Here is a 20746-nt window from a genome sequence, read left to right on the forward strand (position 1 = left end):
ACCTAGGAATAAACCTAACCAACGAGGTAAGGGACACCTGGGTGGATCAGTCGGTTAAGCGTCTGCTTATGGCTGGGGTCGTGATCCCAGGGTCCTGGAACCAAGCCCTATGTCAGGCTCCCTGCTCAATGAGGAGCCTGCTTCTCCCTCCTTTCTGCTGCTCCCCCTGCTTGTGCTCTCTTGCTCTCTCTTTCTCAAATAAATGAATAAAATCTTTAAAAAAAAAGAAGTAAAAGATCTGTACTCTGAAAACGACAGACCATTTATGAAAGAAATTGAAGATGACACAAAGAAATGGAAAAACATTCCATGCTCATGGACTGGAAGAACAAATACTGTTAAAATGGTCTATACTACCCAAAGCAATCTACACATTTAATGCAATACCTATCAAAATACAATCAGCATTTTTCACAGAGCTAGAACAAACAATCCTAAAATTTGCATGGAACCATAAAAGACCCCAAATAGCCAAAGTAATGTTGAAAAAGAAAAAGCTGGAGACATCACAATTCCGGACTTCAACCTGCAGTCATCAAGACAATATGGTACTGGCACAAAAACAGACATATAGATCAATGGAACAGAACAGAAAACCCAGAAATGGACCCAGAACTATATGGTCAACTGATCTTCGGCAAAGCAGGAAAGAATATCCAATGGAAAAAGGACAGTCTCTTCAACAAATGGTGTTGGGAAGACTGGACAGCGACATGCAGAAGAATATAGCTGGACCACTTTCTAACACCAAACACAAAAATAAGTTCAAAATGGGTGAAAGACCTAAATATGAAATAGGAAACCATAAAATCCTAGAGGAAGGGTATCTGGGTGGCTTAGTCAACTAAGCATCTGACTCCTGATTTCCGCTCAGGTCATAATCTCAGGGTGCTGAGATTGAGTCCCACATTGGGCGCCGTGCTAAGCATGGAGCCTGCTTAAGATTCTCTCTCTCTCTCTCTCTCTCCCTCTGCCCCTCCCCATTGCTTGCATGTGCAAGCTCACTCTCTCTCTCAAAAGAAAAAAAAATCCTAGAGGAGAACACAGGCAGCAACCTCTTTGACCTCAGCCATAGCAAATTCTTACTAGAACTATTGGGACTTCATCAAAATAAAAAGCTTCTGCACAGTGAAGGAAACAATCAGCAAAACTAAAAGGCAACCTACAGAATGGGAGAAGATATTTGCAAATGACATATCTGATAAAGGGTTAGTATGCAAAATCTATAAAGAACTTATCAAACACAACACCAAAAAAATAAATAATCCAGTTAAGAAATGGTCAGAGGATATGAAGAGACATTTTTCCAAAGAAGACTTACAGTTGGCTAACAGACACATGAAAAGATGCTCAACATCACTCATCATCAGGGAAATACAGATCAAAACCATGGTGAGATATCATCTCACACCTGTCAGAATGGCTAGACTTAACAACACAGGAAACAACAGATGCCAGTGAGGATGTGGAGAAAGGGGAACCCTCCTACACTGTTGGCAGGAATGCAAGCTGGTGCAGCCACCCCGGAAAACAGTATGGAGATTCCTCAAAAGGTAAAAATAGAACGACCCTACGACCCAGCAATTGTACTACGAGGTATTTACCCAAAGGATACAAAAATACAGATTCGAAGAGGCACATGCACCCCAATGTTTATAGCAGCATTATCAACAATAGCCAAACTATGGAAAGAGCTGAAATGTCCATCAACAGATAAATGGATTAAGAAGATGTGGTGTATATATACAATGGAATATTACACAGCCATCAAAAAGAATGAAATCTTGCCTTTTACAATGATGTGGATCGAGCTACAGTGTATTACGCTAAGCGAAATAAGTGAGTCAGAGAAAGACAAATACCATATGATTTCACTCATATGCAGAATGTAAGAAACAAACAGATGAATTTAGAGGAAGGGAAAAAGAGGAGGGGGGGAAGCAAACCATAAGAGACTCAACTATGGAGAATAAACTGAAGGTTGATGGAGGGAGGTACGTAGGGGACGGGATAAATGGATGATGGGGATTAAGGGCACTTGTTGCAATGAGCACTGGGAATTATATATAAGTGATAAATCACTAAATTCTACACCTGAAACCAATTTTACCATATATGGTAACTAACTAGAATTTAAATAAAAACTTGAAAAGAGGGGCCCCTCAGTCGGTTAAGCATCTGCCTTCTGCTCAGGTCATGATCCCAGGGTCCTGGGATCGAGCCCCGTATCAGGCTCTCTGCTCAGAGGGGAGTCTGCTTCTCCCTCTGTGCTTGCTCTCTCTCTCTCTCAAATAAATAAATAAAATCTTAAAAAAAAAAAAAAAAAACTTGTAAAGAAAAAAAATTAGGAGCCCTCACAAGAACTTACTCACACTGCAGTATGGCTAAAAAGATAGAAATGCAACAATAGCATTTTCTACATTTCACAGACAATATTTTTGGGTTGTGTATATTGTCTCTGTGTTGAGATAGAGCTACTGGACTCCCAGAATTAGTATATTCAAGAAGTCACTTCCTTTCTGATTCCCCATTATTCATTCTCAATTATCTGTGATTGTCTTTCATTAGTTTGAGATGTTTCAGTATTTGATTATATTTCTGTCTTGTAGAACAGGATATTTATTATTCCTAATGTTCCCTTCTATGTAGATGGACAACAATTAGTACAACACTCTTGAAATTGCTTTACCTCCTTCAATCAATCACTTTTACCCTGGACTATCAGGTTCTGCTCTACTTACTCTTCCTAATATAGGTTCCGCCCTTGGGAAGGGTAGGGGGGGAAAGACTTGCTCTGGTTCCATCTTCCTGCTGTGTGGGTAAACCTTTCTACTCTGGGATTTGGTATTAGGAAGCTCACTTGTCCATAGATATAAGCCACATTCCTTAATTGTTCACTGTATCTATAATATAACAAGTATTTTGGCCTCCACCTGACAACTTTTTATCTCATATTCAATTGATTCAGACTTTGGATGGGGAAAGGAGTGTTAGTTATTAGATCTCTAATACTACTCTTACTAGTACTACTAACACTACTATTTCTAAAACCACCTATGGCTGCCTCACATCAGTCAAATCTAGTACAAAGGGTGTATATTAGATACTGCATACTAGTAAAAAGCCTGCTTAAGAATGCCATTTACCAGGTAGGACTTTGCAGGGGAAGCTGTTGGGGGTAGGATAATAATAAGGCACTACATATACAAGTTTACTCAATAAATACCTTTCCCCACACAGAAATGTTAGATAAGAGAACCATGTAACATTCATTATATTGCTCCTAACTTGAATCTACTCCTACCTTTCCCATCACAGGGCATAGATTCTGAAATTGCCCAAGCTAGAACACTTGGCATGTCTTCTCTTAATCCTCTACCATTATATCAGTCACCACTCTGTTAATTCTCTCACCTAAATACTCAACTACTCCTTTCTTCACTCTTTCTATTATTGACTCAATTTAAACTCACATCATTTCTCACCTAGATATTACAGTAGCCTTCCGATCAATCTCCACAAGTCTTGATTGTGGATGTTGTTTTACAACTGTATGTTTTTTGACAAAATTATGCACTAAAAATGATGAATATTACTATATGTAAATTATGCTTTAATTTAAGCAAGCAGAACAACAACAACAAAAAAACCCATCCCACCAGAGTCTGACTCACTTCTCAGGTTACACTTTGGAATCAATACATCTATTCACCACAATGTCCACAAGAGAACTCATTCAACAGGAAATGTGTACATGCACTTTGCCTGACTAAAAATTTGTTAAGACTCCTCACTGAGCATGAAATTTAAGGCTTTTGTAATATGGCCCCAACCTCCTTCCTCATCATCCCCATCAGGCTTCCTCATCTCTTACCATTCCTTCATGCATTCCAACCCTCATGCACCTTAAGCCCTAATAAAAAATGATCTAAAAAAGAATTCCCAGAACAACCTGTGCTCCTTCTTACATCTTTGCACATGTGGGGAGCTTTTAAAAGAATTCTGATTCTAGCCTCTGCCCAGACCCATTTTTAAGAATCAGACTTTCTGGGGTGGTTCAAATATGAAACGAGGTTGAGAACCACTGGTCTAGAAATGGCCACCCCTTAAAAGAGAATTTTGTACCTAAACCCTATGAAGGCACATATCATTCATACTATAATTTGCTGAGCTTTGTGCTTCTTCATTTGACTCTGAGTTCCTCATGGACAAGAGCCTTGACTGCGTTTTACATCAACACTTCTCAAACTTTACTGTATATGCAAGTCACCTAAAGATTTATTAAAATACAGATTCTGATTCATAAGTCTGTGGTGAGGCCTGAGATTCTGCATTTTTAATTAGCTTCAGCTGAGCTAGGGCTTCCAGTCCCCAGGATACACTGAGTAGTGAGGCATTATGTCACTATCACCTAGCACAGAACCTGCATATAAAAGTTGCTCAAAAAACATTTATGAAATGAATAGGTATCATCCATACCATTCTTCACACTTTCCTAAATAACCAAAATTGTAGTAATCTTGCAGGATCAGATAGGAGGAATCTCGCTTATTCTGCCTTTTTTTTTCTCTAGGTATGACAGAATATAGTTCCTGACAAATGGTTAATTCTAACCAACTCTCATTGCCTTTAGTGGCAGGTAAGAGATCAGGTAAGAGAATTCTTCTGGGTTATATGTATGGAAAATCATTCTCGTATTTATACTCTTAGTCTTATATACTTATGGAGAAAACATATTTGAAGTAATAAAACTTAAGTAATTTTATTATTTTTTATTATGTTATGTTAGTCACCATACAGTACTTCGTTATTGATGTACTGTTCCATGATTCATTGTTTGCGTATAACACCCAGTGCTCATTGCCTCCTTAATATCCATCACCGGGCTCACCCAGTTCCCTACCCCCCTCCCCTTGGAAACCCTCAGTTTGTTTCCCAGAGTCCATAGTTTCTCATACTTCATCTCCCTCTCTGATTACCCCCCTTCATTTTTCCCTTCCTTCTCCTAATGTCCTCAATGCTATTCCTTATGTTCCACATATAAGTTAAACCATATGATAATTTTAATTTTAAATGCATATCATTAATTAACAAAAGTAAGAAACATTTCTCAGTGCATTTTACATACCAGGCACTGTTTCAGGAGCTAGATGTGTTAACTTATGTTATACTCTCAACAACCCTGTGAATAGGTATCTTGATTTTATAGATCAGGAAACGGATACCTTCAAGGTAGGCATTTGCCCAACGAATTATGACTAGAAAGAGGCAGAGCTAAGCCTACCATAACTAATCACTCATGCTTATTACACAACCTAGATAGTAGTAGCAGCTACCATACATTGAGGATCGACCTCAATCCCCTCACTCCTTCCATGTATGATCCCGTATAACATAAGTCTGATCATGTCACATCACAGTTCAAAACTCCCCAAGTTTCCTATCATACTTTGGCTTTTACGTAAGTCCTTACTTTGCCCTACAGTGCACTGCCTCTGCCTATCTCTCCAACTTCATCTCCTCCTGGGGCAAGCTGAAGGGACCCACGCTGGCCTCCTACTGCTCCTCAAACATGTCAAACATATTCCCACCTCAGATCCTTTGCACCTGCTGCTGGGTCTTTATGTTCTACACCAAGACAGCTATATGGCCTGCTTCCTCTCTTCTTTCCATCTCTGCTCAGATGTCACATCCACAGAAAGGCCTTCCCAAACTATGCTATCTAAAATGGAAACCCTATCACTTTTTAATCTTACCCACTATATTAGTTATACATTGAATGAATGAATGAATGATTTCATATCCTTCCAACAGCACTTTAAGGTCACTATTTTACCCTGTTCACAAATAAGAAAACCCTCAAAAGGTTCAATGAAGATCAAACAACAACTAAGTTACTAAGCCAGGACTTGAAATTATTATACAGGCCTGGATCTAACACCAGCCATCTAATCAGAGCCTTAAAGGGCTTCTAAATCATGTCTCACACTTATGTTTATTTTAAATAGTATCCACTGAACTCTAAAATGAAGATATTGCTTGATTATTTTGTATTTTGTGGAAAATCAGATTTGGGGAAGAAAAAGTCACTTTTCTGAACACTACGGCAGCACCAGGGCCCAACAACTGTGTTTAGTCTCCGAAGCTGCTAGCTTCTGGACACCCTAGCAGCAGAATCTGTACTATTTAGGACAAGGCTTCTCAAACTTTTCTCTGTAGTAACATATATAAAACGGATTATGAGCATAAGCTCTGGAGTAAACTGCCAAGGTTCAAATCCTGACTGCCACTTACTAGCTGCGTGATCTTGGGCAAGCTACTTAACTCCTCAATTTCTCTGCTTCCTCATCTGTAAAATGGGGATAATTATAATACCTCAAAAAACTATTGTGAAAATTAAAAGAGCTTAGATACATAGAGTGCTGAGAAAGGTAATATGCTCTCAAATGTTAACTATTAATAGTCTCAAATTTCAATACTTTAACAAATAATATACACACCTTAAAGCAAATATAAATGCATCACGGTATCATAATCCCAGGAATAGGAGCCACCCTTTGTATTGGCAATTAATCTTTAATTGAATTGATTTAACTTAAAAGTTTACATGAAACTAAAATTCAGAAGAATTGAACCAGGAGAAGAAATTTAATTCCCAGGGTTACTGCCACCTCCTATCTTTTTATTTTGGACTTGAAGCACTCTAGTCAATCCTAAGAGCCAAAAAAGAATGGAAAGGAAACCAGACTCAAATCTTTTAGAGATTCATAAATCACATCTACCTAATTTAATTTAATTTAATTCCCCTGAAACAAATCAGAAGCCAGAACAGTCCATAGAATATCCCCTATGCAAACATGCCTGACGTACTCTGTCTGCCCAGACACAAGCTTCTGGGTGGTCTACACAGGGTAAAAGTAAGCCAGATCATAGCAAACAGACATCAGCGACCATTTACTTCTCAAATAATTACAACAAACTTTCTATGTTTTTAAGTGCTGAGAGCTTATCAACTGCTTCAGGAGAGCAAGGAAATTGTCTATCTTGTTCATCACTGTTTCCCTAGACCTGGAACAATCCTGGCACACAGTAGGCCTTCAATAAATGTTTGCTGAAAAAAATAAATCAAATATTAGACAAATTAATATTACTTTCAGCAAAGATGATGACAAGAAGATGAGAAAGAAACTTGTCTGTACTGTAAGGAGGATGTTAAGAATGTTGGATATTTATGAATTGTTGGAGGTTATTCTTGATAGTGCTAATTTTACATCTAAGAAGATATATAAGCATATAAATCTTTTAATGGTAAATTATCAAGGATGTTAGCCAAAATATTTAACAACTAATAATAAAAAGTTAACATGTGTTTATGGATATTCACACCTAAATCAAAACCTAAAAATATATTTCTTTTTGATTGCTATATTAAAACTGCTGTCAAGTAATTTAAATTGAAATTCAGACCATTCAAGTCATTCCAATAATTCCCAAATCAGCTTTTAATTTTTAGAAATTGTTGGTGTAATCTTTGGTTTGCTGCAACTATCACTGGCTAAACAATGCACTAATCTAAGTCACAGTTTGATGTAAGATCCACACCAAACTCTTGTAACAGCTTCTCTATTAAATTCATTGTTATGACTCCCCAGCTCCTTATGCTTGTTACATTCAAGACAGATCAGAAAAAAATTTGAGCATGGTGATCAGGTATGTTCCTGGACATCAGAGTCTGGACCAAGGACAGAGAGCACCCATGACGACTGTAAGGCCACCAAACCACCTATACCACCCCATTCAGTTCGGGGCCACCTTGGAGCACTTGTGGAGTGCTGCAGCTCCACAACCATCACAACCACCCTTGCTGCCTCGGTACCCTCAGCAGCTCTGGAGGACCAGCTGTGTCCACACCAGCACTCTCCTAGGCCCTATTGCTCTTCTCCACCAGGCAACAGCATTGGGTGACTTGTAGTCCCAATAAGTAGAGGATTTCTCTTTACTCAATAATACAGAAGAATTTTAATGTTTAAAAATTTTTACACCACAGCCATGTACCAACTGAAAATCAGCCCTGAATATTACCAACATGGGATGATAACACTATGTTGAAACATCTTTGACACAAATGAATCATTAATCTGTTCATCTGGAAGATAGTTTGAGTGGTTATTCAAAAGGTATCCATTAAAAAGAACTTTAATTTATAAGTTACTAGGACCATAGGAACAAACTAATGCCAATTAGGGGAACAGAGTAGCTAAAGAAAGTGGTCAGGGAAGGCTTGTTTGAGAAGCAGAAATCTGAGCAGAGATTCAAAGGAAGTGAACAAGAAAGCCATGTAGACACCTGAAGGAAGAACATTCCAAGCTGAGCTGCAGAAGAACTCCAAAGGCCCTGAGGCTGCAACATACTTGGCATGTTAAGGGATGGCCAGGTGGGCAGTGTGGTGGGAAAGTAATGTGTGAGGGGAGATCAGTGGGAGACGAGGTAGGAAAGCTACACGCAGGCAGGTCACGTATGGCCTTGAAAACAATGGTAAGGAATCTGGATTTGACAGTAGGTGTGATAGAAGGCTGTGGGAGGGCTGTGAGCGGGCTGTGAGCAAACAAATGACATGTCAGATTTACATTCTGATGGAGTTACACAAGAAACTATGTATCTGTATATCTCTTGTGCATCTTTTATTTTCTTCTTATTATTTTTAACTCTTTGAATCCTCTACTCCGCTGTGTCAGATGCTGCTTTGAGACTGAGTAAAATGAATCCTGATAACTGAACACTGGATTTGGCAATATGGCGGCCACGCGTGATCTTGACAGAGGAAATTGCTGGGAAGTACTGCGGAGGGGAAATCGTAACTGAAGTGGAATCGAGGGAAAATTGGAGCAGATGATTGCAGAGATAGCAAGTATGGACAACTCTTTCAAGTTTGCTGTAAAATGGAGCAAAAAATAAAACAAGTTGGAGGAGCATGAGGTGTTAAGGAAGGAGATGTTACATTCCATTTGTATGTTGACCAGGAAAATCCAGTAAAAAAGATTTTCTGAAATGATGATCTAGGAACAGGGTAGGGTATGTGACAGAGGTCAGTCTATGAGGGAAGTGAAAAGGGAGAGGACCTAGTCTGCAAAGGTGAAGAAGTTGGCATTAGATAGTAGCAGGGACAGTACATCTCTTTTTAATACAAAGGAAGGGGGGCACCTGGGTGGCTCAGTCGTTAAGCGTCTGCCTTCGACTCGGGTCATGATCCCGGGGTCCTGGGATCGAGTCCCACATCGGGCTCCCTGCTCGGCAGGAGGCATGCTTCTCCCTCTCCCGCTCCCCCTGCTTGTGTTCCTGCTCTCGCTATCTCTCTCTCTCTGTCAAATAAATAAAATCTTAAAAAAAAAATACAAAGGAAGGGAAGAAAAAATGTTGTACAAATGTACAAAGGCTGGTAATTTGGTGATGGGAAGATATGAAAGTTTTCTGATGGCTTTTATTTTCAAGAATCATATACAAGGAAGGCATGTCAAGACTTAAAAGAGCTGTTACCATGATGCTGGAGGGCCAGGACATTAAAGTCTGCCTAACTGAAGTCATTGGGGGGGGGGGGGGGAACAACACTATGTGACTCTGATTAATTATTAAACAATGTCATATTTGGGGCATAAGAAAGTAGAAGTATAAACAGTATATACCACACACTCAAAAATTCAGCAAGCATAAACTCCTCAGGTGATTTTAATTCTCTAGTTCTGGGATGTTACAATTTTTACTTATACTTAAATCACAATGACAGACTAGACACCTGTTTTTCCAGTCACATGATTAAGCTTACATCTCAGTATTACCACTTAGCTTACTACTTTATGATCTGAAAATTAATCTTATAAGGTCAAAAACTCAAATACAGCTATTGTGGGTTTTTTTATAACTTCATTCTACTTTTTTTCCAACCTACTAAGGAGAATGTTTACCTATGTCAGCTTCCTGATCATTCTCCCTGAATTTGGGTGTGGTCAGACTATACTACTAGCAGCACTATATCTACCTAATTAGAGAACAATAAAGGTGACCTTTGACAATATGCACATGTCACTATCAGAAAGTGTTTTTTCTTCATCTATTTTAAGGATTATGTTTGTTCTCTATGCATATAAATAATTGATACATTATTAAAATTTGAGATGATCTACCCAATCTTCAGTAGAATGACAGCTAAGAGTAAATCAATGAACATTTGAAAGTATTTTCTACAATTGTATTTAATCTCAATTTCTGGTGATACTTCAAGTTTATTAACACTCATTTAAAGAAACCTAAAACTAAACTGTCTATGATAATTTCATGTATTGTTGTACAGTTTTCCTTCCACTGGTTCATCTGTCAACACCTCTCCAACAAATTAGAGCCCTCTTATGCAGGATTATTGTAAATACTGACATCTGCACATTTCTAAAAAGTACCCAGGTGTACAGTTCTCAATGTCAGCATAATTTCTCCAATATCTTTGGCTAGATGTAGTTGTTCAACAAAACAGTGCGTGTTAAAGATGTATTTACCCATTACAGCATCTAACGAATTAACGAATTGTAATGGGTAATTTGCTTGACTGTATTCCACTCTAGATGACAAACTCTATGAGATCAGGGACTGTGTCCATCTAGCTCATCTTTGTATCCTCAACTTGACATACAGTAAGAGTCAATAAAATATATGCTGAATCAGTGAAAGTCCCAGAACCTTGGAGGTTAGGTTAGGAAGACCCATAGCAATTCCACTTACCCGTGAGATCCAAAGTTCTGTCTACAAAGACCACTGATGCCCTGCCTGTGGCAGTCTTCCTCCTGTTCTTGGCAGGGCCATAATTAGCCAGATCTGCAGCGATGATCCGACTGAGGGAACCTACAGCAAAACACTCCTCCCGCACCCCTAAATGCTCACACAGAGAACTGAGGCCTGACACCAGGCACCTGATCTGCAGAAGCAGCTCAGGGGGCAGGGCGGTGGCATCCACCTCACTCAGGCTTCCTAGCCTCCTCTTGTCTGGTCGGGCACTGTTAAGGAGATGCACATCCTGGGGTAGCAGTGGAAAAAGGGAAGCAAAGGCTGGAGTCAAGGCAAGGTGGGGAGCAACAGGTGCGAGCAAAAACGGGACGTGCAGCACCTCGGCCGTGTAGTTCATATTGCCCATCCACTCACACAGTTTCTCCTCCAGTTGCTCGAACACCGGCTGCCCTTCCAGCTCCGCCGCTGCAGCCGCCGGCACGTGATTAGCGGTGAGGTGGACAGCGTGGTTCACGGCTGTGACCACCACACAATACTGGAAGTGACTGCGGCAGATGATATCCCGCAGGGTCTCCACGGTCCGGCCTTTCAGCAGGCAGCTCAGCACAAACACCGCCTTAGGCTGCTCGGCTCCACCACCGACAGCTGCGGGCTCGAACTCCCGCAGGTGACACGCAGGATCTCCCACCGCCTCCAGGAGTCGCGTGGATCCGCAGCCCCAGTGCAAGCTCTCCGCGCAGGCGGCGTCCAGATAGACCAGAGCCCATTTCACTTTGGCCAGCACCTGCTCCCAACCTTGCTGGGTAAAGGAGAGCACTCCCGGGGCGCTCATGATTGGGGTTCGCAGAGTCGGGACACTAGAGTACAGGAACTTCTTTTAGAACTCACAGCTTCCGGGAATTGGGCTCCTTGACGCTTTGACAGTCAACACAGTACACGTGGTGCTGCCTCCGACTTGTCCAGTGTCGGCGCACATTGATGACGTAGACGGAGCGTGATTGGCTAGCGAGGAGAACGCGCGGAAGGACGGTGGGGCTGGGAAGAAGTGGGCAGGGCTCCGTCGCTCCCGGCTGAGTGGAAAGGTCTGTGAATAGCTCAACTGTTTTCTTTTCCTCTCCTTCTCTGTGCTCGGATTACCTTTCCCTGCATCTTCAGAAATCTCGGGAATAGTGAAAGCTATTCCGAAATTTATTATTTTCCTTGGATCTGAACACATCTCTAAAAGTCGTTCTGCCCATCTAAACTAAGAAACGCCAGAGAAGATAAAAACAACCAAGTGATATGTAATGTTTTGTAGTTTATAAATGGCTGTGTCATACGTTATAGCGCTCAAGCCTCATGAAAAACCTACTGGTCTCGTTTTCACTTTCTCCATCTTCCCTCATCTCATTGGCACTAAATCTTCGTCTACTTCAAAAATCCTAGAATCCAGCCCCTTCGGCCCTTCCATCCTTGCCATCACTGGCTTAATCCAACATCATCACTCAACTGGGCAATAGCAATGATCCCCTATCATTTCCCAGTCTTAATCTCTTCTCCCACCAATTTAGTTTTTCTTCCTAATGAACTGAGCTGGCCCTACCATTTTCCAGCTTAAAAGCCTCTCCTGGCCCAGTTGCTTGCAGGCTACAGCCTGACTTCTTATAATGGCACCAAAATCCCTCATGATTTCTCAATTTCTCTCCACCTAATCCCTGCCTGGAACATTATATACCTGCACAATTAAGTCAACAGATTGAGCACAGAATGTTTCACAGGTTTAGTTCAATTCAACCACTATTTATTGAACACTAAGTATAGTCACTGACGTAGGCTCCAAAGGCACAATGGTTAATAAATTCCCTGATCCATGAAGAATTTTCACCTCAGCTGAGTACTTGCCATATCATGAGGTAAGTTTTAGCATACCTGTTTTCCTACAAAATTGTGCACTAGAGGCCTCGTTTCTCCAACACTAGAAAATATGCAAGTTTTCAATGAATGTTTGTTGACTAAATGATCAATAAATCTTCAATTTATATCCATATAATAAGTGATATATTCAACCAACTTTAATATACATGTACAATATTGCAGACACTGTGTTTGGCATTGAGAATATAAATAGAAATAAGGCACAGTCTTGCCATCAAAAGGATCTGAAATAAAAGACCCACACATGTAAAGAAAGCAAATGCAATATAATGTTACAGAAGCAATAATTTGTTTAATGAATAAGAGTTACAAAGGAGGAAAAATAAATTCCAATTGAGTGAAGGAAAAAGGGAAGTGGTCAGAAGTTTCATGTAAGACATGAGTTTTGACTTGTCTTCCAAGAAAACCAGGTGTTCACCAGGTGGACAGGATGGGGAGGAGCATTCCTCACAGCTCAAACACAGAGTGCAGCATGGACAAAGGTATAGAGGCACACAACACGTTCTCTGGAACTACAAACAGTTTAGTATAGCTGGAATATATTGTATGAAGAGAGGCCCAAACTGAAACAGGAGCTCTGAACTAGTAAAAAGGGACTAGATCAGAGTGAGTCTTATTTTTTATTCTAAGTAGTAGCAGCCTATGGAGTACAGTTAAAGTATTGTTAGGAGTGAATATAATTTGTTCACATCTGGAGTTTTTGGGGGGGAAGTATTCTATATGGAAAATAGCTTAAATGAGCAAGATTTAGGACAGGGAGAGTATTTAGAAAGCAGTCACAGCAACAACTCTGGATGAGAACAGATAAGGGTACCCACAGAGGGGCTAGACAGCATGGGGTATATAAAGAGATGTTAAGAAAATGGAGCCAAAAAGCCTGGTGACTGGATTGACAAAAAGGATGAGGCAGAGGGAGAATTTCAGGTTCATACCCAGTTTTCTGCCTGAATGACTGGTAAGTAGCTGTCCCTTAGATTTGGAAAACCAGAAGAGAAGCAGGTTGAGGAATAAATGTATTAAGTTCAGTTAGGACACGGTTTTTTGTTTTGTTTTTAATTATGGCAAAATATATAAAATTTACCATCTTAACCATTTTTAAGTGCACAGTTCAGTAAAGTTAAGTATTTGCACAATATCATACAACCAATGTCCAGAATTTTCATCTTGCGAAACTGAAACTTTATATCCATTAAACAACAACTACCCATTTCCTCTTCCCAATGGCTGGTTTTTTCTCTTAGCATAATATCATCAAGGTTCATCTAACATATGTCAGAATTTTCTTCCTTTCTAAGGCTGAATTATATTCCATTGTATATATCATTGTGTATACTACATTTTCTTTATCCATTCATCTGTCAATAGACATTTGTATTGCTTTCACATTTTGACTATTGTGAATAGTGCTGCTAGTTACATGGGTATACAAATAACGCTTTGAGACCCTGCTTTCAGTTCTGTTAGATATGTACCCAGAAGCAGAATTGCTAGATCATATAGTAATTCTATTTTTAATTTTTTTCAGGGCCCTCTGTTTTCCATAGCTGCTGTACCATTTTAGATTCCCACCAACAGGACATAAGGGTTCTAATTTCTCTACATTCTCACCAACATTTGTTATTTTCTTTTGTTGTTTTGATATTAGCCATCCTATTTGGTGTGGGGATTCATTGTTTTGAAGGTACTGTGGGACATCCTGGTGGAAACATATAGTAAGCAGTTGGATATATGATTGTGGATTGCAGAAGAGAAGTCTGATAATTTGGGAATCATCGGCAAACAGGTGTGCTTGAGATTGCTTAAAGAGAGCACAAAAAAGAAAGACAATGAGAGTGATGGACAGATCTCTGAGCAACAGTTCCAGGTCTGCTGAAGAAGTGAAACCAGTGAGTAGACTTACGGAGGAAACAAGTTTCAAAGAGGACAGAGTAATTGAAAAGTGAAAAATGAGATGGAATCTAAAAGGGGGTGGAGAATATGAAATTGGGGTCAAAGAAAATAGCTTGGCCCCTAAAATTCAAGGAAGGAACAGTTTTGTGATATAATAGGACCCAGAGCATGGCTTTGAATGTGGACTGATAAAGTGGAGTAAATGGAGGTTGCTGAATAATTAGATTCTAGATCAAAAAATATGAGACAAGCAGGATGTGCAAGTCACTCATGATGCCAAGTGGTAGAGAAAAGGAAGATTGTGGGTCAGACTCCAACATTATATCAGTGAATGAGGGGACATGAAGAGAGAAAAGTAGAGGTAGTAAATGAGGGTGCTAAGTACAGGCAAGGAGAATTTTCACAGGAAAGTGGAACCATAATGGTCCAGTGGTGGCCTACAATAGCCAGGGAAATGGCAATGCTACCTCCCAGTTCTACAGTACAAGAGGGTGAAGGGAAATGGTGAGCATCTGGTATAGAAAGAGTAGGAGAAGTGCTGTCCTTGAGGGAAGTTAGATTTCAGTTTCAGTGAACGCGTAAAGACATTCTTCTGCTAAAATATTGAGAATACTGGACATGTATATATAATGGAACAAAGGTAGGGACCAAGAGGTAAATGAAGAGTTGGGATTCAGGCCTAAAGAAATGGGGGGGAGAGATAAGCACAGAGAATGTGAGGGAATGACACTAAAAGGGTTGACAAAGAGTGACTAAGAATGAGGGGATGTGGAGGACCGTAGAAGGTTGTGTATTGCATGACCTATATGGCCACATGCAACCCCAGGGCTACCAGATCATGAAGGGACTTGTAGGTCACGTGGTAGAAGTTTGGATTTTACTTTATGTGTAACAGGAAACCACTGAAAGGTTTGTGTTACTTGAAATGCAGTGTGGCAGTAGAGATGGAGGGAATTAGATTTGGGATATATTTTACAGGAAGAACTAATGAGTCTTGCTAATGGGCTTTCTTAGGTGTGAAAAGGACTCATAACGGAAAGAGAGGAATCAAGGGTCATTTGGGTTTGGGCTGGAACAATGTTGGATAATGGTTATTGATACTAAGAAGGAATATGGGAGTGGGATAGAACAGGTTTAGGAAGGCAATTCACAAGTTCTGTTTGGGGCATAAATTTCATATGCCTATTAGATATCCAAGGGAGGCATCAGTGAAGCATCGAAGTGAGCTCAAGGAAAAGTTGAGACTGCAGGTGGAAAGCTGGGAGTCATTGTCTGTCAGTGACACATATCACATAGATAGTATCAAAAGTCATGGGATAGGGGTGCCTGGGTGGCACAGTCTCTTAAGCACCTGGCTCTTGATTTCAGCTCAGGTTGTGATCTCAGGGTCTTAAGATCAAGCCACATGAGGAGCCTGTGTCAGGCTCCATGCTCAGTGGGGAGGCTGCCTGAGATTCTCTCGCTCTCTCCTGGCCCCTCCCCCTGCTCACGTGCTCCTTCTCTCTCTCTCTTAAATAAATAAGTATATCTTAAAAAAAAAAAAAGTCATGGGACTGGATGAAATGACCCTGGGAGCAAGGGTAGAGAGAAAAGAGAAGAGAATCCAGGAAAAACCCATTTCTTGCCCTCCGATATTATGGTGGAGTCAAGTTCTGCTGAAATTGCATACTTAAGATAATCAGATTTACCTTATTTCAATGTGATTGTACTTCTTTGCTCAAAATAAATACCAGTTATTTCCTATTCCTCATAAAATCAAGCATATCTCCCTTTGCCTAATTTCTAAGTCCTTCATGTGCATGATCAATATTTAGCTTAAGGATTTACTAAGCACTTATCTGGTGAATACAGAAATAAACTTGTTCTCACCCTTAAAGGGTGTGCAGTTTATGTAATAGTATAGATGTGAATGGATGACACAATTTTCCAGAAAGAACTAGCAATATAAAATTTTGTATTAAAATATGTCAGAATGCAGAGGAAGATGGATAATTGGGGCTTAATTCCCCATTGAAGTATCTGGAAAGGAAGGAAAACTCTACATATGTGCAGTTATTCAGGTCGTTCAAAGGATGAAAGTCCTAAACCAAAGCATACCACCATTTTGCCTCTAACTTGTAAAATGCTTTGACATTTGAAATCTCATTTAACTTTGTTATCCTTCCAGGAAGCAGGTGTAATATGTTATTTTAATATGTCAATTTACTGATGAAGAAACTGAAGAACATTGAGATTTAAGTGGCATAACTAAAGTTGGAAGTAAATAACACAGTTGGGCCTAAATGCCACATTCATGAAAAACACATTTATAAGTACTATCTACTAGATACTGAGCAAGGCACTTTTATTTGATCTTTACCTCTTGTCATCATTTTAATCATCATCTATTAAGCAACCCCTTTCAGTACTTCCCAGGAATAGATACATTAAAACTAATGCTTTGTTGTTGTTTTTGTTTTTGTTTTTGCTTTTTTTTTTTGCCAAGAACCAACAAACTACGCACATACACATACACCCCCCACACACAAAATGATAAAATGGAAAACAAATAAATATAATCAATATATGGAACATTGTAGTGTGATATGTTCATAAGTTTATAGAATACCTTCAAACTATCCATCTTTAAACTCTTCCCTGGTGAGTAGGGAGATAAAGACATCTTGAACTAAGGAAGCTTATCCAGGCAAGGAACTCAGTTTAAAAGCAAGGAAGGAAGAGGCCTTTTCAGAGTGGTTATTAGTGATTTATGGGCTTCTCTGCTTGTGAAAATTTTTATTTTCAAAGCTTAGCTGCAATGCTACCTCCACCATAAAGGTGATTCTGATGCCTCAGTAAATATTCATCAACTCTTGGTTTAAATAGAGTCCTTAAAAAAAAAAAAATTATTTATTTGACAGAGAGAGACACAGCGAGAGAGGGAACACAAGCAGGGGGAGTGGGAGAGGGAGAAGCAGGCTTCCCGCGGAGTGGGGAGCCCGATGCGGGACTTGATCCCAGGACCCTGGGATCATGACCTGAGCTGGAGGCAGACACTTAGCTGACTGAGCCACCCAGGCGCCCCGAGTAGAGTCTTGAAAGACAAGCTTATTTTAGGCAGCTGAAAGGAGAAAGATGATCCTCAGCAGAAGGCAGCTGGTTCTTCCATGAAACCAGAGTTCATTATAGACTCATGGAATAACAAGTAGACAGGACTATGAGTAATTGCTTTATGATACTCCTTAGCAGAATGTAAAATCTTCACGACATTACTGTCAGTACAGGCCAAGATCTACTGAGTGTTAGGCACCATATCATGAATAAGTGACATGTAAGAAGATGCCCTGTTTGAGGGAGGACTTCATCTAGCGAAGAGTCCTAGGAAAACAGATATGTAGTCAAATAATTACTATAGGATGTGATAGACACAGGCCATAGAAGCAGCAGAGTCTAAAGGGGTGTGATTAGCTCTGCCCTACCCACCCTCCAATAACTGATCTTCTATGTCCACTTTCTCACTCCCTCCACTCCAGCTCATTTTGGGTTCCTTGAATGCACCAAGTATGTTTCTGCCTTAGGGCCTTTGCACTTCCTATTCTTTCTGTCTGATAGGGCTTCACCCAGAAATTCACAATGGCTTACTTCTTTTCTCCATTCAGCTCTCTACTCTTATGTCACCTTATTAGAATAGTTTTCCCTGACCTCTTGATATAAAATTGCACCTAATCCCTATTTATCACTCTGTTCTAGGTCCCCCTATCCTGCTTACTCTTATTTATAATCCTTATCACAGCTTGGCATGCTGTACATTTATATGTTTATTGTCTGCCTTCCTTCGTTAGGATGAAAGCTTCATAAAAGGAAGGACTTTGATTTACTTGCTGCTGAATCTACATAGGCTAGAAGAGACCCTGGCACATGGTAGACTCTTCATAAATATTTATAGAACAAAGAAATGGAAAGAGATAAAGTGGAATTCAGGAAAAGATTTTACAATGTTGGCTATACCTTAACAGAGTTTAAAACTACACATGGGATTATCCTAAAGAGGTAAGTGAGACTGGGAACAGCAATTGAGTCTTCAAAGGTAAGGGTAGGATTAAAACCACAGGATTTGTTTAAATAATGGGAGATGGTGTGGCACTGTTGGGATGTAAACACTTCCTTTGGGTTTCTATTAAAGCATATCTACCTTTTACTCTTGTAGGAGAGTTAATTAAGACCCTTCTGACTTTCTCAATAAGTTGAGAGCTCTTTAAGGGCAAAGACTAGGCTTTACTCATATCTTTGTTTTCCAAGTTCTTAAACAGCAGGTATTCAATAATTGTTAAATGAAGAACAATATTTAGTGAACCGACAGCAAGTAAACCCACTGATTGATTTGTAAACTAGAATGAATTTCTCTCTGTAGAAAAGCGAGAGTCCTATTTGAAAACTTTTGGACCAAAAGAAGCTTTAGAGATCATCAAATTCAGCTTTCCCATTTTAAGGATGAGAAAACTGAAGCAAAGAGAGGTTAGTTACCTGAGGTCATGCAACTAGGTAGTTACAGTTAAGAACTAGAACACCAATTTTGACCTATCTATCATCTTCTCCCTGAAAGATGTGTTCAAAAGTAGCCTGAAAATGTGGCATTATCTACTAAAATAAAAACTGTGCATACTTTATGGTCTTGGAGAAAAACTTGTACAGATCTGCAAGAAGTCATTTACAAGGCTCTTCATTGTAGTGTTTTGTTTTTTTGGTTAAAGTGAAAAGTTGAAAGCAATCTAAATGTACATCACTAGGGAAATAACCATATTCATTTTGTGATAGCCATGCTATGGAATATTGGGAAGCACTTAAAAATGGGTAGAGTTTAAGTATACTAAAATGGAAAGGCTCTCCAAAACAGTTATTAAAAAAAAAAAAGCAATCCTTAGAATGATATATACAGTATTGTACCCTTTAAGACTCGTTAACCTCAGGTTCTTCCACCAAAACAATACATGTGAAGTAAATGTATAGAATATTTGAGGATTCACACCAAACAGCAAACAAGGGATACTTCTGCGAAGGAGGGTAGTGGATGAGGGGGTCTTCGACCTTGACTATAATGTTTTATTTTTAACAAAGAGAATGCATTTTTCATTTATTAGCTTGGCTTTCCTTTGCCGTTAAAATTGAATTTTCAATAAAGTAGGCATGAATTATGTTTTCTTTAATGAGAAACGGGAGTGATAAGGTAACAATTCTGTTTCAAGGCTGATAAAACACATGAAGAACGAAACAAGACCTTTCATAAGATTAAAAAACAGAAAAATAGTTGAGAAGAGAAAGAAAGCGTCAAGGAGATAAGGGAACAATGATGCACTGGCCGGCAAAGGCAATATGGGTTACTAGAGGAAAGGTTGGGGGAGGGGAACCTTTGCTGACGCAGGACGCCGCCACGGGAGAAAGCCACGCTAAAAAGGCCAAGCGGGATTCCACAGGGGCGGAGCCAACGACGGCGCGCATGCGCAACCAGGCCCAGGTGGCCTGCGCCGCGGAAGCGAAGCAACCTAAAGACGCCGCGCCGCTGGGCTGCTGCTGCGCGTGCGCAGGCGGACCGCCGCCGGAGTCGTCTCGTTTGCAGCTTCCAACGCCGCGGCCGCCTCTCTGGGATTTGAGTCTCGTGCTTTCTTCGTTCCCTCGCCGGCGGGTTCGCGCCCCTCTCGCGCCCCCGGGCAGCGAGGCTGGGAAGGGGTTGGAGGGGGCTGTTGATCGCCGCCTTTAACTTGTGCTCGGGGCGGCCATGTCGGCCGGCGAGGTCGAGCGCCTAGTGTCGGAGCTGAGCGGCGGGACCGGAGGGGATGAGGAGGAAGAGTGGCTCTATGGCGGTACGGAACTTCCTGTCCCTTCTCTCACTCCCGGGTTCCCTCAGGCCTCCCCTCCCGGCCCGCAAACGGCCGGCCTCCCGGGCCCCTCACGCCGCCGCTGGGGCCTCTGCTACGGAGTGTCCTCCGGCCTGAGTTAGGCCCAGCGAGGCGTGCGCGTTCTTTGGCCTTCACCGCCCCCCCTTCCCCCCCCCCGCGCAGCCCACGCCCCCACCACGCAGCCACCCCGCGGAGGTCGGGCTGGGCCGGGGGCTGGGCGCGGGTCCGGACCCCCAGCCTCACCCTCCTCCCCGCGGGGGCTTACAGGCCGCCTCGTCTCCACGCTCTCTCCCCTACTG

The 20746-nt window shown here is 40.9% G+C and overlaps 2 protein-coding genes across 28 annotated transcripts in view; one reads left to right on the forward strand and one right to left on the reverse strand.

Annotated features, from left to right (window-relative positions):
- The window catches only part of SCFD2 (sec1 family domain containing 2), a 433063-nt gene extending 421329 nt beyond the window's left edge, over window positions 1-11734 (reverse strand). For both annotated transcript variants that reach the window (XM_078068601.1, XM_036106903.2), the window contains exon 1: window positions 10768-11734. In XM_078068601.1, the coding sequence (XP_077924727.1) occupies window positions 10768-11602 (835 nt within the window). In that variant the 5' untranslated portion in view covers window positions 11603-11734. The remainder of the gene's footprint in view (window positions 1-10767) is intronic.
- Window positions 11735-20077: 8343 nt separating this feature from the next.
- The window catches only part of FIP1L1 (factor interacting with PAPOLA and CPSF1), a 76600-nt gene continuing 75931 nt past the window's right edge, over window positions 20078-20746 (forward strand). For 16 of the 26 annotated variants that reach the window (XM_036106902.2, XM_078068604.1, XM_078068614.1 and 13 more), the window contains exon 1: window positions 20079-20411. In XM_036106902.2, the coding sequence (XP_035962795.2) occupies window positions 20327-20411 (85 nt within the window). In that variant the 5' untranslated portion in view covers window positions 20079-20326. Of the gene's footprint in view, window positions 20412-20746 lie in introns of all 26 variants that reach the window. The other 10 variants (XM_078068610.1, XM_078068603.1, XM_078068612.1 and 7 more) reach the window with 2 other exon arrangements.

This window comes from Halichoerus grypus, chromosome 3 (genome assembly GCF_964656455.1).
Source record: "Halichoerus grypus chromosome 3, mHalGry1.hap1.1, whole genome shotgun sequence".
Lineage (NCBI taxonomy): Eukaryota > Metazoa > Chordata > Mammalia > Carnivora > Phocidae > Halichoerus > Halichoerus grypus.